Consider the following 18,746-nt stretch of genomic DNA (forward strand, 5'->3'; position numbering starts at 1 on the left):
CACAACTTGTTTTCCAGACCAAAAAGGTCGCAAAACAAATCTGCATGCTTCAATTCATGTGCGGACGCCTGTGCTTCCTTATGGGTGACCCACGTGGATTCCACAAATCAGATCCGCCCGTGGACATTGGGCCTAAAGGACGAAGACTAACTGGCTACATGTTCTTGTTCTGATCTGGAAGGATTGTATTGCATTTCCGGTGCGTTTATAGAAATGAAAGTTATAAATCATTTTGCCCTTTCTTTGCCTTCCCTAAACGGACTATTTTTCTTTAGCACTATTGTGCGTGAGCCCGAGATGACATCCGTGATCGGAGACCAGTTGGAGTTGTCAGATGCCGGCTGGGAGTTGTAGTCTCACAGCCGCTGGAGGAGTCACAGGTCGCCGATCACTGATACAAAGGGTTAACACTAGAGATGAACGAACGTACTCGTTTCGAGTAATTACTCGATCGAGCACCGCGATTTTCGAGTACTTCCGTACTCGGGTGAAAAGATTCGGGGGGCGCCGGGAGGCGGGGCGGAGCGGGGGGTAGCAGCGGGGAACAGGGGGGAGCCCTCTCTCTCTCCCTCTCCCCCCCACTCACCCACGGCGCCCCCCGAATCTTTTCACTCGAGTAAGGAAGTACTCGAAAATCGCGGCGCTCGGGCGAAGAAGGGGCGTGGCCGAGTAGGTTCACTCATCTCTAGTTAACACCTATACCGACCAGCATTCGGGTCTGTTTGGTTTTCCCAGCATCTACATACACAGCGGTTACAAATAAAGGGTTTAATAACACAAACAGTATAATACACGGGAGCAGCAGCGCCGCGTTCAGACCACCCCCCACACTTCTTCAAAGGCGGTGCAGATCTTGGCGCAGGTCAGAGCTGCGGACAGCGGATACCGACTGATGGACACGCAGCGCTCCGAGAAATCTACATTCACCTGCAAGAAAAAGAATATATATGCTGTAGGATAAGGAAGATATGAGAGAGGCTGGAGGACAACAAGTCCCAGCCCCTCCGGGATTTACATTGCTGCATTTCAAAAGCCATGACTTATTTTTCCATCAATATGGCGTTTTTGCATGACGAGCGGTAGATTTTATTTGTATCATTTTTTTGGTACATATTACATTTATTTTGGGGGCAGAGAAGAAAGAAACAATATCAGCACCGACACTTTTCTGTAAACGATGTTACGGTAATCATGTAGGATAAATGACAGGATACATCATTTCAGCATGTTGGTCTGATTACAACGATACCAAAAGTAGTATTATATCTGTAGTTGTATAGCGCCAACTTATTCTGCATATACATATAATCTTTTCCCTGGGGGGGGGTACTATTTTTTCCTTCCCCCTCCTTCCCTCCAAGCAATTTGCAATGGGAATGGGCGGGATGGGGTGGAGCTAAGCTCCCCCCCCCCCTCCCTTGTCCCTAGCCAGAAATGGGAGTGGACAGGACAGAGCGGAGCTTAGCTCCACCCCGCCCCCTCCCATTGCAAACGCCAGAGTGGAGGGGGGGGGGGGGGGGGGGGGGGGGGACTGCTTAGATGGAAGCGTATATTGTCCGGCCGTGAAAACCCAACGGATATACACTCGTGTAAATAAGCCCTTAGTACGCCAGTTTACATCCATTTGCAGGAACACGTTTCCTGCCAGTAAGTAAACTTACATCCTGCAGCGGTGAAGGGTTAACAGTATAACAGGACGGCCTGCAGTCCACGGACTGGTATAATCTACACCAGCTTCTGTTGTAAATTATACATATGTCAGCCCGGAGTGGCCACGCCCCCTCAGGACAAGGACCACCCAGGTGTATTTGTTTCAAAAGTGGCGCCAGCGGCGCAAAAGGAGGGAGAGTCACAACTTTTTGTGCAAACCCCACTTGTGCAAAAACTTAAAGGCAACTTTAAAACTGGCGTAAAAGGGTCTATAAATCTTGCCGTGTGTCTGAGTTTCTATTGTCCAGCTTTCAGACAGCAGTAGTAAATGGGCTTCAATTCTTTAGTATATACAAGATTTGAGTTTGCTGTCAGTGAATGGAAACATTCTGGCCTACGTCCTAAGAGTGAAAACTTGTACAGACTTAAGGGGGTTGTACCAAAATCTAACGTTATCCCCTATCCTTTGAGAGGTGGGGTTCCCACCGATCCTGAGAACAGGGGTCCGGACAGCCGCTGCATGAGCAGGGCAGAGAACAAGCACTCAGCGGTCGAACCCCCGCCCCAACTCCCATAGTTATCCTTTATCCTGTGAATAGGGAATCACTTTATATTTTTGGTACAACCCCATTAATACTTTCATAGCGGAGGGCTTTGTTCAATTATATCCAGGAATGTCCACATGTAGCACCATCTGGTGGTCTTCATGTGTATTGCACTTTTATCCTGAAAGAGGGCGCCTGACCTGGAAAACTTCTATCATATAGATTGGTTAATGCCATGATGGACTTGGTGCCACCATGGATCACATGGTCACCCTGTCTATCAGCCGACTCCCGGGTAAGACTGATTTTTAAAGGAAAGCTACATTTTTGATTAAAGAGTTCAGAAGTAGAAAAACATGGCTGCTTACTTGCAAAACTAGCACTACTGCAGCTCAGCTTCGTTGGGGTGATCTGCAATACCAGACACAACCTGTGCACAGGTGTGGTGCCGTTTCTGGACAGTTCCTTTAATTGTATCCATTACACTTGCTGATTTCTGCATTTGCATCTGACATTTATCCTACAGACTGAAGACTCACCGAGCCATGTGCGAACGCTCCGATTATGATCATCATTGGCTCCTCGGAGGGGACAAGATCTCGCACACACTGGAGGTTCTCACCCTGGAAGGAGGTGGCGACCTTCACACATCCTGCGGGGAGGTGATCCGTTATCGGATTCTTAATAACCTGAAAAAAAAAAAAAGTTACTGCTTGAGCTGCAGTACCGGACACGGCCACAACTGTATGCACAGCGCTGCACAAGGGCAAAACATGAAAGGCATGTGGCAAACACAGCAGCACTGTGACTGCTTTTTTAAGCAGATTGGTGAGGTCTGAGATCGTAATCTCACTTGGATGGGGTGAGACTCTGGAGATGGGATGGTAAAAGCACAATAACATTTGTTACCATCATCCTTTAATCAGCCATCTAACAGTCCAGAAATTCTGGAAATCGATAGCGGCACAGTTTACAGATCATCAGAAGACCGAGGAGAAAGATTAAAGAGATGGCCTACAAAGAGAAACCCTGTGCATATGCCTTATTACTGGGCCGTTGTAGACGGGGGCCATCCCTGTCCAGTGATCCAGAATATTCTGGATTATCAGAAACGTCATTGTAAACCAAATGTTATTCATGCACTCTCACCTTTAAGAGTTTCTGGGGCCCATCAGCAGCTCGGACGCTCAGCTTATGCAGCAGCTGGACTAAAAGAAACAGAGCAGAATAAAGTTTGTAAACTTTGTCTTTTGTTTGGTGCCACCGAGTTGTTAAAGGGGTTTTCCAGCTCTTAGGTCATCAATAAATGATCAGAGATGGGCCACGGCCAATCAGTTGTTGCCGGGGCCACTATCACGGTGTACAGAGCAGGAAGCAAACAGCGCCATACATTGTGCGGTGGCTCAGCAAGGTATTGCAGCCACAGCTCCCACTGAAGTGAAAATGGATGGGTCATCAAGTTTTATGAGCAAGAAACCTTTTAATTTGGCCGACCATTCCCAGAGTATTGTCACATTGTCAGCAGCACATTATTGTCTAGAATGTCCGGGTCACCTCCGTGTTCATGGGTCTTGTGACTACAACCGAGACTGTGCCATGTACACCATCCCCAGGCCATAACAGAACCTCCGCCGTACTTAACTGCTGGCACAACACAACCTCAGACTCCTCCGCACCCAGGTACCTCCATGTGATGTGAAGCAGGAGTAGTGGCAGTCATCACTACAGAATGTTTGTCCAGTAGTCAATTGTCCAATGAGGACGCTCCTTGCACCATTGTAGACGGGCCAACTCATTGCGCTTCGCGATGGACGACTTGTGTGCAGCGGCATAACCACTAGCAAACTATGGCTGACCCCTCCAAGGGTCGGCATCTTATGTAGCGTGGTTTAGGACATTGAACTCAATACTCTTATTCTTTTTTACGGTTTTGAAAGTGTAAAAAAACTTTTCTTCATCTTTTTTTGTTGCCATTGTGGACTTTAACTTGTGACCACCTGTACTATATACTGCAATACTTCAGCAGGGCATAATAAGCATCCATGTATGGCAGCCCTTGGGGGGGCTTCACTTGGCTCTGGGCAGCCATGCTAGACGATCTGCATCCTGCGATTACATCCAGATGGGGACGCAATGGTAGTTTCCAGCTGGATTTCCAGACACATGGTTTTGATCACAGCATATAAATAGTTAACTGCTGTGATTGGAGCGATTACTCCTATTGCGGCATATAAAGGCAGCCGTTAGCTTATCAAAAACAGCCGCGGGGTATGGAGCGGACTCCCTACACCCTTCACAACCGAAAGACGTATATTTACATTATGTGGTTGGAAAGGGATGAAGTGTCAAACATGGAGTCTGCAGCGGAAGTCCACAAACAACGCTCCACATGTAAGTGCGACCCAACAGGAAGCACTCCAGGAACGCATAAAAGGAACTTCTGCGCAGACCGAATGTTTTAAAAATGGTTTTAAAGGTTTTATTTCTATGCAGAGCGCAAATCACGACATCACAGGATGTAGAGAGTGACGGCGGTGTGTTACTACTTACCCATCAGGCCGCAGAATCGGGGGAAGGTTCGGGGGATGCGGGTCTGTGGGTTGACCTCGATGAGCACGTTCCTCTGTGTGTGGATATAGACCTGTAGGAGCCCGGCGCGGTTCAGAGGACTGTCCAGTAACATCAGCAGACTCTGCGGAGAGCAGTACGCACGTTACTAATGTGTTATATACCGGGCGGAAGCTGCACAACAAGCCAAACGTGGAAGTGGTGACCGGACTGCAACCAGCACTGGATTTACTGCTGTTTGCACCGTTTCATGTCTTTAAGTTCTGATTTTCAGATGGTTTTCCCTGTTTTTCTGCTATCTGCTTTCTACTGTCAGGGAGGAGGTGTGTAGCAAACCTAGTAATCGGCCAGTAGTTCACTGTCCTGGTTACCTTGCCCTTAATTCAAATGCTGCATTGCACTGTCTCTGGTCCAATCAGCAAGGACGCAGTATCTGAACGCTAGCCCCTCTGCTTTCCCATGACGATTCAGGCATTCAGAGACATTCTGGCCAACCGGTTAATAAACCCACTATAATGTGTGTGTAGTGAATGCACAGACAGATACGCTGTAATAGCAGGAGAAGCAGAGACTGTGAAGATGGTTATCACAGTGTCTGCAGATCTGTCGGCCTGCAGCCTGTAAGTGCATGGGAGATGCCTGTGAAGACAGCACTTCCCTCCTGTCGCTATGAATAATGTCCTTGTTACTACAAAAGCTCTACACCTAATGACAGAGAATGGATTGCAGAGAAGCTGGAAGGGAGCCCCCTAGTGGCAGCCACTTCAAATGTGATTTACAGGGGGGTAAAGCAACATTGTTATTGCAATTATATTACAGAAATAATGAGACCAACACAAGTTAGTAGATGCGCAGAAGTGGTCTGAAAAGTTAATGTCCCTTTAACTCTTGCTGTCACACATGTAACCCTACAGTTGAGTTCCCACAATGCACTTCTCTCTAACAACAGCAAATCCCCCAAATTTCAAATGTAGCTGCAAATGGAGAAGAAAAAGTACAAAAAGTTTTCATGTAGTTCACAACCCTAAGAAACATCGTTAGAGGGGACCCATCCTGCCCCCATGTCAGGAGGGCCAATGTAGTCACAGCCCCATTGACTCCAGCAATGCCTCTCCTTTGTTTAGATTCCCCTACCTTGCTGTAAGGCTGGGGTCTCACGAGACGGAATTCCAGCGGAATTCTAGCTGAATGGGCGCAAAAGAAAACCTGTGAGATTTCCGTTGGAAAAGCGCAGCTTCACAACCTATGGCCTTTAAGCCGCGTGTTTTGGAGCAGTTTCGCCGTTGACATTCCGCTGTGGCTTTCTCTTCCCATAGAGAGGAGAGAGGCCGCTGCGGAAGAGACAAAATAATTGACACGCTGCAGAATTGAATTCCACGTCGCTTGTCAGTTTTCGGGTGGCTTGGCTGCAGCGTGTGGACGAGATTTTTGCAAAATCTCATCCACTTTGTTAGCTAATCCCGGGATCAGGAGCTGCGGGCGGAATTGCCGTGCAGAAATTCTGTCCCGTGTGAACCCAGCCTAAATGTGTCAAATGGGCGGTCCCCGCTGCTATTAATGGATAATGTCAGACTTGAATTAGCGGTAAAGACCACCCATTTGACACATTCACAGCACTGGGAGCCAAATCTAAAAAGAGACGGTATAGAGGAATGTTGGCAAGTATAAAAAAAAAAGAACAGCTGCAAAGCTATGCGGCTGGCCCCACGGACAGGAGAAATCCTCCTTACATAGATCACTAGCTGCTGGAGATCGCTGCAACCCTCAATTACCTGCATCTTCCCCCTGTAGGGGTTGATCATGTCATTCACGGCTGCACTGAGCGCTCCAGAGCAGCAATTCTCCACTGTGACTAGTAGAGGGCAACCTCGAGCACAGGCCTCCTCTGCACAACGTCCATACACCCCAGGGGGCCCTTTTACACGGAACAACCCGTTGGGTGGGTACAATGTAAGCAGAGCGGGGTGGGAACGTTCCGGCCGCCGGCCTCCATTCACAGTAAACAGGCAGCGCTTCATAGATAAACGACTGCCTGTTTACACGGCGTCAGTTTTATGCCTGCAGAGACGTAACGGCGACCAAGAAGTGAACCAGTTCTCGCTCGCCGTTCAGTCGGCGCATGTATTTATACTGGGCGATAATCGTTCACTTTCTCGCTGGATCGCGGAAATCCAAATGATTATCGGCCGCGTCAACGTGCCCCAAGGGCGCCTCACATCCGCCATCGAACTCACCACACAGATTCCACCTGTAGATCTGCAGCAGAAATCTGCGCTTATTTTACCACATTTTTAATGAATTTCCGCGCAGATCCGCGTGAAGGGACGGCACTTCATGGGAAAACCACATCGGAAATTCCACATGCTGATTGCGCCATTGACAATGCGAAATCCGTGTGCGGATCCGCGGCAGAAATGTGCGGCATAGCCGGATTTACAGGCGGATGTCATGTGGAAACGGTGAGGCAGAGCCTGCAGTGTGAGCGCACCCCACCCGGCGGTCACACCCCCTCTGCGGCTCCCGTGACGTCAGTACCTGGTGTGTGATGTCCGGCCGCACCTCGCCGGGGTCGCGCCCGTTCTTCACCAGCACGTTCTTATGTTGGTCACAATTTAACAATTCGTACGTTTTTCCCACCTGAAAAGAAAAAAAAACAGATTTAGAGAAGCAGAACTGAAATTCATCCGTAAAGGGGCATCGCCAGCAAAAATCCGTATGGTCAAGGGGAAGAGACCCTGACGGGCACCGCAAGATGAAGATGGCGACACACAGACCAGCAGTATTCAACCTGCGGCCTTTCAGCAGCTGCAGAACTACAACTCCCAGCATGTCCTCACTGCCCCAGCACGCTGGAAGTCCTAGCTGGATTGTCGCAGGTCGGTGACCGCAGTTCTAGACATTCTACAGTCAATACAACAATAAGGCCACATCTTCCACAGACCGCCTGCATGTCCGCGAGGGCCGTAGACTGCGCAGTCACATGGTTGTGTCACGCCTCCTTATATAGCACACGGTATATCGATAAGAGACCCGGTCCCCGTCTCACAGTCCCCGCATGTACAATATGAATTAGACATAGGTGACTATAGGATCCCACTCACTCAGCTGTTTCCATCCCCCCCATGGCCTGTAATGGAACGTGCCAAACTCAGAAGCATCCAAAGAACTAGACCAAACCATTACACCGATTATGGGGGTCTATGGATGTGCAATGCCAACTTTATACACAGCCCCCTAACCAGCCACCACCTACAGCTGCCCCACAGCAACAGCCGAGATCTTGCTGCTACTTGTAGTCCTCCGCACACATTACCCGCACGGTCTCCAGGCTCGCCCCCTCCAGTAACACGATCAGCCTCTTGTCTTTCCGCCGCTTTACTCGGGGCGCTTCGTCCTCCGTGTGATTTACACTCGTGTGTTCCCTGCGCGCCGCCATGTCTGCTGTGGATGGCAAAGAGAGCGACTTCCGGTTGCCATGCTGTGGTTGGCGGCGGGTCACGTGACGCGGAAGCAGCGGAACTATAACGCAGGGGGAGAAGTAGCCGGCCGGAGCTGACAGGTGGAGACACACTTCCGGTGTCCTTCTACTGCCGGGGTTGACATACAGGAGCGGACACGTGAGGGAGCAGAAGAGAAGGGTGAGCTGCTGTACATGTGTGTGTCATGTATGTGAGCTGCAGGGACGGCTGTGCTGGGGGTATCTCACCTATCCGGCCCTTACTGTTAGGATTGTACCATTCTTGCTTGTATTGAGGGGGTTTGTTAGCGGTTGGGGTTACACTCTCTGATTTTGGCGAACTGTGGTTTGGAATAAAAACCGTGCCGGGTCGTTCGCCGTGTCGGACCGCAGCGGTCGGCTACAGATAGCAGCGTATGGTTGATCACATGACTTCGGACAGTTATTCACCACTTTTGCGCCAGCCGTTCGCCGCCTTTCTCGTTCGTCTGTCCTTCATCAGGCCGAGACGGGAGAACCTCTATCTGTGGTCCGACCGCTGGGACCCCCCACCGTCTTAGAGAAATCGCCCCTTTGTGCGCCCGGATACGTTGGTAGCGGTGGTTTCACAGTTGCGCCATTCGCTTTAATGGGATCTGCTGGAGATGGCCGAGCGGTCGTCGAAGACTTGAGCGCCACGCAATTGCCGTTGAAATTTTGGCACGTATCAGTGATGTTTTCTCTGAATCGGTGGGGGTCCCATCCGTCAGACCACCATCAATTGGCATGTGATACAGGATAACGTGCCAAGATTGGAATACCCCTTTAAGATCTCAGCCCCGCCCCTTTCGTGTCAGCCCCGCCCCTCTCGTAGAATCCGTCTCCTCCCGTTATGTGATCTCCGTCTGATGTAACCGGCTGTAACCCTTCAGCTTCCCATCAGACATCACTTCCCCGTCGGCTCTATGAGATGCCAGGGGAGAGGGGCTCTGGAACAGTCATGTGACCCCTCTCAGCACTTCTGATTGGCCAGGACAGTTCCCAGGACCTCCTTTCAGCGCTATCTGCCGCTGTAGTGAATCGGGTTTTGAAAAACGTCCATCCATCTGCAGATATGTCAGATCCACGACTCGCAGCCGAGGGTTTGCTTCAATTGCATCCGGTCTAGACAGACTTATGGAAAGTCGTCGATGGTTGGGGGTCGCACCTTCTGCCAATCAAACCTTGTTTACAAAACCTCTGCTTGCTGTTAGTAAATGGTAACATTCATGAGTCCATTCAGAGACTGCCGCTTGGAGGTGCGCATATGTTGTATAAGGAGCCGCGTGCTTTTAGCGATAGTCTGAACCGTTTTCTTTCACTGACAGCAAGCAGAGATTTTGAAAATGGTGCGAAATTAAACCCCAAAACATATTAACAATGTAACGCTCTTCATAAACTTCCAAACTTTTTTTTCTTGTCTCCCCTCCACAGATTATGGCTCAGAACTTGAAGGACTTTGCTGGCCGTCTGCCCGCCGGGCCCCGGGGTCTGGGCACTGGTCTGAAGCTGCTGCTGGGTGCCGGTGCCGTCGCCTATGCCGTCAGGGAGTCTGTCTTTACAGGTAAGTGCCCCCTCCGCTAGAGACCTCCATTGCCTGCGCAGTGTCTCACCATTGTCTCTCTCCGCAGTGGAGGGCGGTCACAGAGCCATCTTCTTCAACCGCATCGGGGGGGTACAGCAGGACACGATCCTAGCCGAGGGGCTTCACTTCAGGTACGGGCTGATGCCAAGGCATGCCACCATTGGATATCCCTTCTGGTGTTTCCGAGGGACAACCCTGTGATAGAGCTGTCATGGCGGCCGGATGGTCCCCCGGCTTTCCAAACTCTAACAGCCTAAATGAGAAAAATGAAGCGACTTTGCATGCAGTCTTGATTACAAGTACCGTATTGTGCATACAGCTCCAATACAGACCTATGCGTCTCCATGGTTACAGACTACAAGCCTCGTGTAATTAATCCTGCCCCCCTGTGTTCCTCTCTCCCATCTGCCTCCTATCTTACCACCTGTAGTTTATCAGGAAGTCTAGACAGATGGAGTAACACATGACTGCAGCATCGGTTACTTCTGGTTTGTTTGTAACCATGGAAACGCGTAGGTTAGCATAGCAGCTGCATACACAAAACGACAGAAGCTCGTTAGACTATTTGCAGAGTTACTTCTTTTTATATAATGTTGGAGCAATAAATAAGTGTTTACATCGGTGGTCATATTCTTGATGGTCACTTCTTTAACCCTTTCCTGCACCATGATGTAGTATAAGGTCAAGGGCCTCAGGTAGTTGGCGCAATTACATCATGGTGATAGAGTGGGAGTCCTCCCGGCAAGGGGGTTGTCAGGAAACATTATAGCACTTGTGAAAGCTCCTCACTCTGTTTCCTCCTTTATCACCGGCTAACGAGTTTTGTATTTTACAGACTTCCCTGGTTCCAGTATCCAATTATCTACGATATCCGAGCAAAACCCCGAAAAATCTCCTCCCCAACAGGGTCCAAAGGTGAGAAGGGTCCCTCAGTAATATATGTACACAGTGACTCCACCAGCAGAATAGTGAGTGCAGCTCTGGAGTATAATACAGGATGTAACTCGGGATCAGTAATGTATGTATACAGTGACTCCACCAGCAGAATAGTGAGTGCAGCTCTGAGGTATAATACAGCATGTAACTCAGGATCAGTACAGGATAATTAATGTATGTACACAGTGACTCCACCAGCAGAATAGTGAGTGCAGCTTTGGAGAATAATACAGGATGTAACTCGGGATCAGTAATGTATGTACACAGTGACTCCACCAGCAGAATAGTGAGTGCAGCTCTGGGGTATAATACAGGATGTAACTCAGGATCAGTACAGGATAAGTAATGTATGTACACAGTGACCCCACCAGCAGAATAGTGAGTGCAGCTCTGGGGTATAATAAAGGATGTAACTCAGGATGAGTACAGGATAAGTAATGTATGTACACAGTGACTCCACCAGCAGAATAGGGAGTGCAGCTCTGGGGTATAATACAGGATGTAACTCAGGATCAGTACAGGATAAGTAATGTATGTACACATCGACTCCAGCAGCAAACTAGTGACTGCAGCTCTGGATGTGACTGGAGTAAAACCTTGATTATGATTGTGTGCAATGCTATATTTGGCCTCGGTAGTACACGTGATGCGCAGCCGTGTCCAGCACATTGTATGTAGATTTACACGTGACGTCTTCTCTCCCAGATCTGCAGATGGTGAACATCACCCTTCGTGTTCTGTCTCGCCCTTTGGCCTCCGAGCTCCCCCAGTTGTACCAGCGGCTCGGCTTGGATTACGATGAGAGAGTCCTGCCTTCCATTGTTAATGAAGTCCTGAAGAGCGTGGTGGCCAAATTCAATGCGTCGCAGCTCATCACACAGAGAGCCCAGGTAATGTCGCCTGTGGGGGTTGGGACTCCTTGGAGGGGCTTCGGCGGCACAGAGTTGTCAGGAAGATGCCTGAGAAGGCTGTCAGTTTACCTTTGCTACAACAAAGGGTGCGATCAGAGGAGGAAAGATTGGGAAGGGGTGACGTGTGTAAGGACAGGGGAAGGAATTTGTGGGTGCACACAGGACATTATTTTGTTTGTAAAGGGAGGTGTGAAAATTAACCCCTTCCCAACCACATCACATAAATATACATCATGCAGTCGCATAGCGTGTATGGAACAGGCTTGGGAGACTATCGCACTCCATACTGACAGCCGCTAGCAACTACTGCGATCAGAGTTGGCTCATCTAAATAGGCAGCCGGCGGGGAGGAACCCCCTGCAGTGCTCCGTCGGGGTCCATCTGAGATGCAATCGTAGTATTGGTTAATTGCCAGGAGTTTCTAGAGCCAAAACATCATCCCTTTAAATTGGTGAACAGAACTCGTATATTGCCTTCAGGGGAAGTAATTTGTGGGTGCACAGTGATGGGGAATGAGGCCGGGAAGACAGAATGGTTGTCCTGAAGTATTTAGATTCTGTGACAAGGAAGCATTTGAAGGATGCACATCTTGCTCCACACATATCGGGGCTCATTTGCACAGACTTGTACAGTTTTTGGTTCTGTGAAAAATGCACCATTTCCAGTTGTCTGTATATTTACGTGTTTCTTGCGTTTGTCCGCGTTACATCCGTTTGCAATCCATTTTCTCGCATACAAAAAAGAAGGCCCAAGGGATGTCTGTTTTGCGACGAAATGGTGCGCAAAATAAACCCGCATTAAATGTAAATGTTACTGCGTGGTCACTGCGTTTTTCTTACACACCCATAGACTTTAATGGGCAATTTTGGTAATTCAGTGACTGCACCCATCTGCATAACGAAACTTGCGTCTTACTATGCCAATTTCATTCAATGTGCAAAAAATGTGAATGGGCCCTGTTATAGGAAAATCAATGGTTTTCCTCCAGACTTTCACTATCTGCTCCAAATTATTATGAGATGTTACATGCATGCAAGGTCACGGAGTCGGACTCCATGTTGGTCAACCATCAGTATCCTTCTGGTTTATTATTAACATCACGGTACAGATATAGTGGAAATGATGCAGTAATACAAATGTACGCCCCCAACATCATAACTCATGATTGGCTTAGTATGTAATAACTCTAATGATTAACATATGTTAACGCCTTAAGGTGTATGTTGCTACTAAACACGAAATTTCTAGGAACCGAAACTAAAATAGACTTATTAATATCCCTGCCTGGACCAGGGAATCCAAGGGAAGAGGTAAAGAGCAGCCCCCCCTTCCCCTTATGAGCTGTGGGCATCCCAGGTGTTTCTCGTGAGAAACAAATCTGGAGACAGTGCTAAGTCCTGGGAACGGTGTGTGGGAAATACCGCACAAGAATCCAACACACACCAGTGTACAATATTGAACCAGTTAACCATTTACTACTAGGAAGGTAGATATACATATATATACACACACACACACACACACACACACACGTGTTTGCCTAGGCTGCTGTGAGAAACCTATGATATATACACACACACAATAGAATACATATATTATTACTATAACAGGCCTCCCTGCCTTATATCACAGTGGTCCCTCATGCGCTTTCTGTCTCTCACAGGTTTCTCTCTTGATCCGTCGGGAGCTAACAGAACGAGCAAAGGATTTCAGCTTGATCTTGGATGATGTGGCCATCACTGAGCTGAGCTTCAGCCGAGAATACACAGCAGCTGTCGAGTCCAAGCAAGTGGGTAAGTGACCTCCGGAACCTCACAGCCCACCTATCACTGTGCTGGGTCGCTTCGTAACAGATCTGTTCAGGGGTAGGAGTGTGTCTTTTTATTATACAGAGCTCCATATCTCCTGCAGAGATGGACATAAATGATAAAATCACCACTAGGGGGCACTCCCTGCATACGAATTCATATGGTTCCCGTTGAACTCAGTGATCCATCTTCAGTGAGCTCCCCCTAGTGGTGGCTGCGGGCCATCATGACTTTATCATTTATCTTTGCAGGGGATTTGGAGCTCTGTATCAGAAAATCAAAGCTCTAATCCTGTAAGGATAAATGATGAAGTTCATGTTCCCGCAAGGCGCATCAATGGCGAGTCTACGAGGGTTTCTGATGCGTTTTCTCTGTTCCCACAGCTCAGCAGGAGGCACAGCGAGCTCAGTTTTTGGTGGAGAAGGCCAAGCAGGACCAGAAACAGAAGATTGTCCAGGCTGAAGGAGAAGCCACCGCTGCCAAGATGATATCCTTCAAAACCAGACAGAACGCATCATCCGCTCTCATAGAACGGCTTCCTCATAACGGAGCTGGGGGACATGATGGAAGCATCTATTTGGGAGGGGGGATGGGAGGAGGGGGTCCATCCATTAATGTGACACCAGATAATTATAATGGCTGCCATCCTATTACTTTCCTTTTCCTTGACCGCCTTTTACATTGGTGATGCTCTCGGTAAAAACCCCGGTTACCTGAAACTGAGGCGGATCCGTGCGGCGCAGAGCATAGCAAAGACGGTGAGTAGTGCGTGCGCATCTCATGGCAGAATTGGTGCTGATCACCTGGGGCAGTAATAAAGTTCTATGGATAACCAGGTGCCTGCTTTCTGCTGGTAGAACATACAAATATGCTCCACCACTAGGGGCCGCTGTAATGAAGGGATATTACTTTCTCGAAGGTGACCTTTCCCTGTGTCTTTCAGATCGCTGCATCCCAGAACCGTGTCTATCTGAACGCTGACAACCTGGTCCTCAACCTGCAGGATGACACCTTCACCAGGTGAGGACGACTCTTGCACATAACATGTAGTTTCTGTGGCCGCCGCTGTGTGCATCAAGCAGTCAGAGAAGCTGGTGCGGCCATCTTTATTTGTCCGTGGCCGGAGAGTCTCTTTAATACGCTTCTACTTAAGTGAACATATGTAACGCACACTAAGGCCGGTTTCACATGGCTGAGAGAATCGCGCCCATATATATGAGTGGGGTCATACATCCTACACATGAGCGATGGTTTTTCTGCATGGCACCGCAATGCAATGCTGTGCAGGAAACACATCGCATCTTCTCCTATCTTCCTGCAATATCGCCCATTGTCTTCAGCGGGGGCAGCAGCGCCGGCCCCATTGGAAGCAGTGGGAGAACCCTGCGATTCTCTGCCACGGCGGGGAATTCCCTTTGTCCCAGCAGTGATGCAAGGCTGTTTTCACAAGAGAACCCCCTCGCATCCACGGGGCTTTCCACATGGACGGCGAAGGCGATATCTGACGGATGCACCGCCCCATATCTCCCTCACCCATGTGAAACTAGCCTAGGTGCATACTCGTTTGTGGGTTTTATGACATACTAACTTTTATGTTTCTTTTTTTTTTTTTTTTCCTTTTGCTCTTCTTACCTGAATGATGTGAATCCCGCAGAGCGAGGTGAGTCCCCAAGTCCTGTATTGGACGTGTCATATGTTTATATTTCATTTTAGAACTATGGGGGAACCACGGATTGAGTTCTAATGTCAGAGAATTCAGGCGGGGGATCGGCTGCTTGTATTGATGGTCAATGGTGTAACTGGGAGGGGTGTTGGAATACTTTGGCAGGACGCTGCATATTTTTTTTTTTTTTTTGTCTTTTTGTCACTTTTTTTTCTGACTCTCACACTTTTTTTTGCCTCTTTTGCAGTGATAACCTCGTAATACAGAAAGGCAAGAAATGATGAGCGCTGACCAAAACCTCCAGTAATTCTTCCAAGCCCCCTAACCCCCAGAATGATCTAAGCCTGTCCTCACCGTCGCTGTGGAGCAGGATATGTGCTGCGCTGACATGAACCTGAACGGGATGACGCTGACTGGACTTTGTCCCTGGCAGGGCGGGCGCGATCATGTGTGAACTTTATATAAAAAAAATTCAGATACTTAACATGAGCGTCTTGTTTTGTTTTTAGGGCTGCAGCGCCCCAGTGATCTGCACCCCACGCTTCTTGTGTGTCGATATTCAAAGTCTGGGAAAATTTTCATTAATGTTAAGGCACCACTCCGGGGAAATGTTTGTGTGTTTTTTGTTTTTTTTTCTCCTCCATTCTTTATGCAGCTAGCCCCCCAGTATATATGTTGGTAGGTTATTTCTTTCTCTCTGAAAACTTCCTGGCCTCTTTTTTTTTTTTCTTGGGTCATGTGACTTCATTCTGACCGCCTGGGATTTACTTGGCTTTAGATTATCTAAAGGAGTCAGTTCTTTCCTATGTAATGGACCCGCCCACACAAGCTTTTCAGAGGGGAACGTAAACTCCTTTGATAGTTACTGGTGATTAGAGGCTGCTGTCACACAGCTATAATGAAGGAGATGATGCTTCAGCCCCCTAACTGTATACTTGTGGTTTATGTAGGAGAATAGAAAGGATTAGTAGATGGCCCGTCCCAGGACGGTGACTAATAGAACATGCATCCACTAAAGGGAAGGGTTCTTGTCCCAGGACAACGACTGCAGTGTGTGTGATTATATAATCTCCAAAGTTACTTGGCGGAATTAGAAAAAAGTAATGCAAAGACATCCGCTGCTTCAAACACAGAACATCGAGGCCAAACCAACCTTTTTAGACAGTGGCAGAATTGTTCTGAAGTCTCCGCATACTTTTCTTTTATTGTTGGTGCATGTAATTAAAATATTCCCCTTACACCCATGACTGCATCGGTGAGAGACCTCCCATCCAGACAGGAAGCGGGAACCTCCCAGATCTCTTTAAAGGCGGCGGGGATACCCTTCACCTCTGTCCATGTTTCCCGTCCGTGGTTGGAAAATGCTGAGGTAGTGGCTGCTCGGCTACCGCCGCTCTTTCAGGGATTTCTCCAGATCTGTAAAGGTGGCGGGCAGTAAGACCTCCCTCCCAAACTTTATGGCATGAGAGGTAAGTTGCTACGGGGAGCCACTGGGTAAGCCTGGAGTCCTCCTCCCGCAGGAGATGCTGGGCTCCCTCGTCTCTGGAGGTTATGAAGGAAAGTTCCTTTCTCTACCTGATGGAATCCTTCTATCGTTACGGGAGAACCCCATGATCATGGTATACTCCTTGTGGTGGTGCAGCTGGGCTGGAGGTTAGTGGGACCTTCTGGTGCTTCCATCAATAGATGTGTACTAATCTGGGCAATGCCTCATATTACCACCCATTGTGGTAGCAGAGGATCCCCAGCTAGTAGAATTACCCTGATTAAGGATTGGATTCTGCCTTTGCCTTAATCCTACTAGTAAGAGCATCCCCCTATACATTCTTCAATGTGTGCCCAATTCCCAGACCCTGTATGCCCATTGCCTAAGGCGGCTTTTCACGGGTGGGAAAATTGCGCAAGATTTCTACGTTGAGACGAACATATATGAACCCCACTCTTTTGAACAGGGTTATACACATAAGTGATGTTTTCCCGCATGGCACCGCGCACACAAGATGTAACAAATCGCAGCATGTTCTGTCTTGTGTGTGCTCTCGCATCGCGATGCCACGCAGGAAAACATCACTCGTGTATAACCCGCTCAAAAGAATGGGCTTCATATCTGTGCGTCTCGTCACGCACGGATCTCTTGCAGTTCTCTTGCCCGTGTGAAGCTGGTCTTGGGCCCCATTCACATGGGTGTATCTTCGGTCCATATTCAGTATATTTTATTGATTTGAATATGGACCCATTAAAATAAATTGGTGTTTTTTTTTAGATTTTTTTCCTTTTTACAAGTCCTATTTTAGCCTGTATCATGGACCAGGATCATCTATGTAGGCCTATGAGAGTGTAATAACATATAAGAGTGTAATAACATCCATTGTCACTGCGGTTTTTTTTTTTATGTACAAGTTTACTGAGTTCTTGGTTTTTTTGTTTAAATTTTTTTATAAAGGTGTTGCCTGGAGGCAGTGAGGGAATAAAAAGTGACATCAATTGCACCATCGGGTAGCGGTTTGTTTTTTTTTTTGGACTTAAAAAACATAATAATGAAAGTGGATGCAACTCTGATGTCAAAAATGCATCCGGTTTACACATTACAGTCCATACGCTCTGCTGGCAGAGACCATGTATGGGCTGAGTAGGCCTGTGAATCACACATCACGGACATGCGCAGTGTGTGGGGTTTTTTTTTTCTTAAAGGGGTTGTCCCGCGCCGAAACGGGGTTTTTTTTTTTTTTTCAATAGCCCCCCCCCCCGTTCGGCGCGAGACAAACCCGATGCAGGGGTTTAAAAAAAACAAAACAGATAGTACTTACCCGAATCCCCGCGCTCCGGTGACTTCTTACTTACCTTGCGAAGATGGCCGCCGGGATCTTCACCCTCGGTGGACCGCAGGTCTTCTGTGCGGTCCATTGCCGATTCCAGCCTCCTGATTGGCTGGAATCGGCACGTGACGGGGCGGAGCTACGAGGAGCAGCTCTCTGGCAGGAGCGGCCCCATTCAGAAGGGAGAAGACCGGACTGCGCAAGCGCGTCTAATCGGGAGATTAGACGCTGAAAATTAGACGGCACCATGGAGACGGGGACGCTAGCAACGGAGCAGGTAAGTGAATAACTTCTGTATGGCTCATAATTAATGCACGATGTATATTACAAAGTGCATTAATATGGCCATACAGAAGTGTATACCCCCACTTTGTTTCGCGGGACAACCCCTTTAAATTCGCCGCTCTATTTAGAGCAGTGATCCGTATGGAAATGCTGCCCGTACACAATGGACTCTGTATGATACCCAGCCCATAGAAGGGCTCCCCATATGACAGGCAGAGAAATGCTTTATGCAAGAGTAGTTTTGATCCGCGGCATCCACACACCGGTGTGCATGGAATGATGAATGTCCATTGATGTTCACTGCCTCCATTCACCGCGTATCGTGTGTGCGTGCAATGCGGTGAAATCCCGGTCGTGGACATGACCTTAGGCACAGGTATGTACATGGACCGAAATTGCAAAGTCCCATGTGAATGAGCGCTTAGGGAATAGAGAAGTCGTTAAATGAACGCCGCGGGCGGTGTGACGGCGGCCGTGTACATCGGTGATATCAGACCCGCCACC

General features: G+C 48.5%; 2 protein-coding genes across 2 annotated transcripts; one reads left to right on the forward strand and one right to left on the reverse strand.

Annotated features, from left to right (window-relative positions):
- Positions 1 to 753: 753 nt before the first annotated feature.
- On the reverse strand, positions 754 to 8,243 carry EMG1 (EMG1 N1-specific pseudouridine methyltransferase). Its single transcript, XM_066601245.1, has 6 exons — positions 8,077 to 8,243; positions 7,299 to 7,400; positions 4,746 to 4,887; positions 3,345 to 3,403; positions 2,735 to 2,884; positions 754 to 927 (listed from the first exon to the last, which is right to left on the reverse strand). Exons 1-6 carry the CDS (start codon positions 8,197 to 8,199, stop codon positions 814 to 816), a joined length of 690 nt encoding a protein of 229 aa, XP_066457342.1. The 5' UTR covers positions 8,200 to 8,243; the 3' UTR covers positions 754 to 813.
- Positions 8,244 to 8,281: 38 nt separating this feature from the next.
- Positions 8,282 to 14,536, forward strand: PHB2 (prohibitin 2). Its single transcript, XM_066601244.1, has 9 exons — positions 8,282 to 8,401; positions 9,673 to 9,802; positions 9,870 to 9,954; positions 10,659 to 10,738; positions 11,465 to 11,649; positions 13,334 to 13,463; positions 13,862 to 13,965; positions 14,159 to 14,236; positions 14,422 to 14,536. The coding sequence occupies exons 2-9, from the start codon at positions 9,676 to 9,678 to the stop codon at positions 14,500 to 14,502; spliced, it is 870 nt and encodes a 289-aa protein (XP_066457341.1). The 5' UTR covers positions 8,282 to 8,401; positions 9,673 to 9,675; the 3' UTR covers positions 14,503 to 14,536.
- Positions 14,537 to 18,746: the final 4,210 nt, after the last annotated feature.

Source organism: Eleutherodactylus coqui, chromosome 4, assembly GCF_035609145.1.
Source record: "Eleutherodactylus coqui strain aEleCoq1 chromosome 4, aEleCoq1.hap1, whole genome shotgun sequence".
Taxonomy (NCBI): Eukaryota; Metazoa; Chordata; class Amphibia; order Anura; family Eleutherodactylidae; genus Eleutherodactylus; species Eleutherodactylus coqui.

What these genes read in the sequence shown, in the direction of transcription:
- EMG1 (XM_066601245.1), bottom strand. Translation starts at nt 8,199, where the DNA reads ATGGCGGCGCGCAGGGAACACACGAGTGTAAATCACACGGAGGACGAA. An exon ending in CCGATTCTGCGGCCTGATGG is followed by an intron (nt 3,404 to 4,745) that starts GTAAGTAGTAAC and finishes TGTTTCTTTTAG; the next exon opens with TCCAGCTGCTGCATAAGCTG. An exon ending in GGCCCCAGAAACTCTTAAAG is followed by an intron (nt 2,885 to 3,344) that starts GTGAGAGTGCAT and finishes TTTTTTTTTCAG; the next exon opens with GTTATTAAGAATCCGATAAC.
- PHB2 (XM_066601244.1), top strand. Translation starts at nt 9,676, where the DNA reads ATGGCTCAGAACTTGAAGGACTTTGCTGGCCGTCTGCCCGCCGGGCCC. An exon ending in CTCCCCAACAGGGTCCAAAG is followed by an intron (nt 10,739 to 11,464) that starts GTGAGAAGGGTC and finishes CTTCTCTCCCAG; the next exon opens with ATCTGCAGATGGTGAACATC. An exon ending in AAGCCACCGCTGCCAAGATG is followed by an intron (nt 13,966 to 14,158) that starts ATATCCTTCAAA and finishes ACCGCCTTTTAC; the next exon opens with ATTGGTGATGCTCTCGGTAA.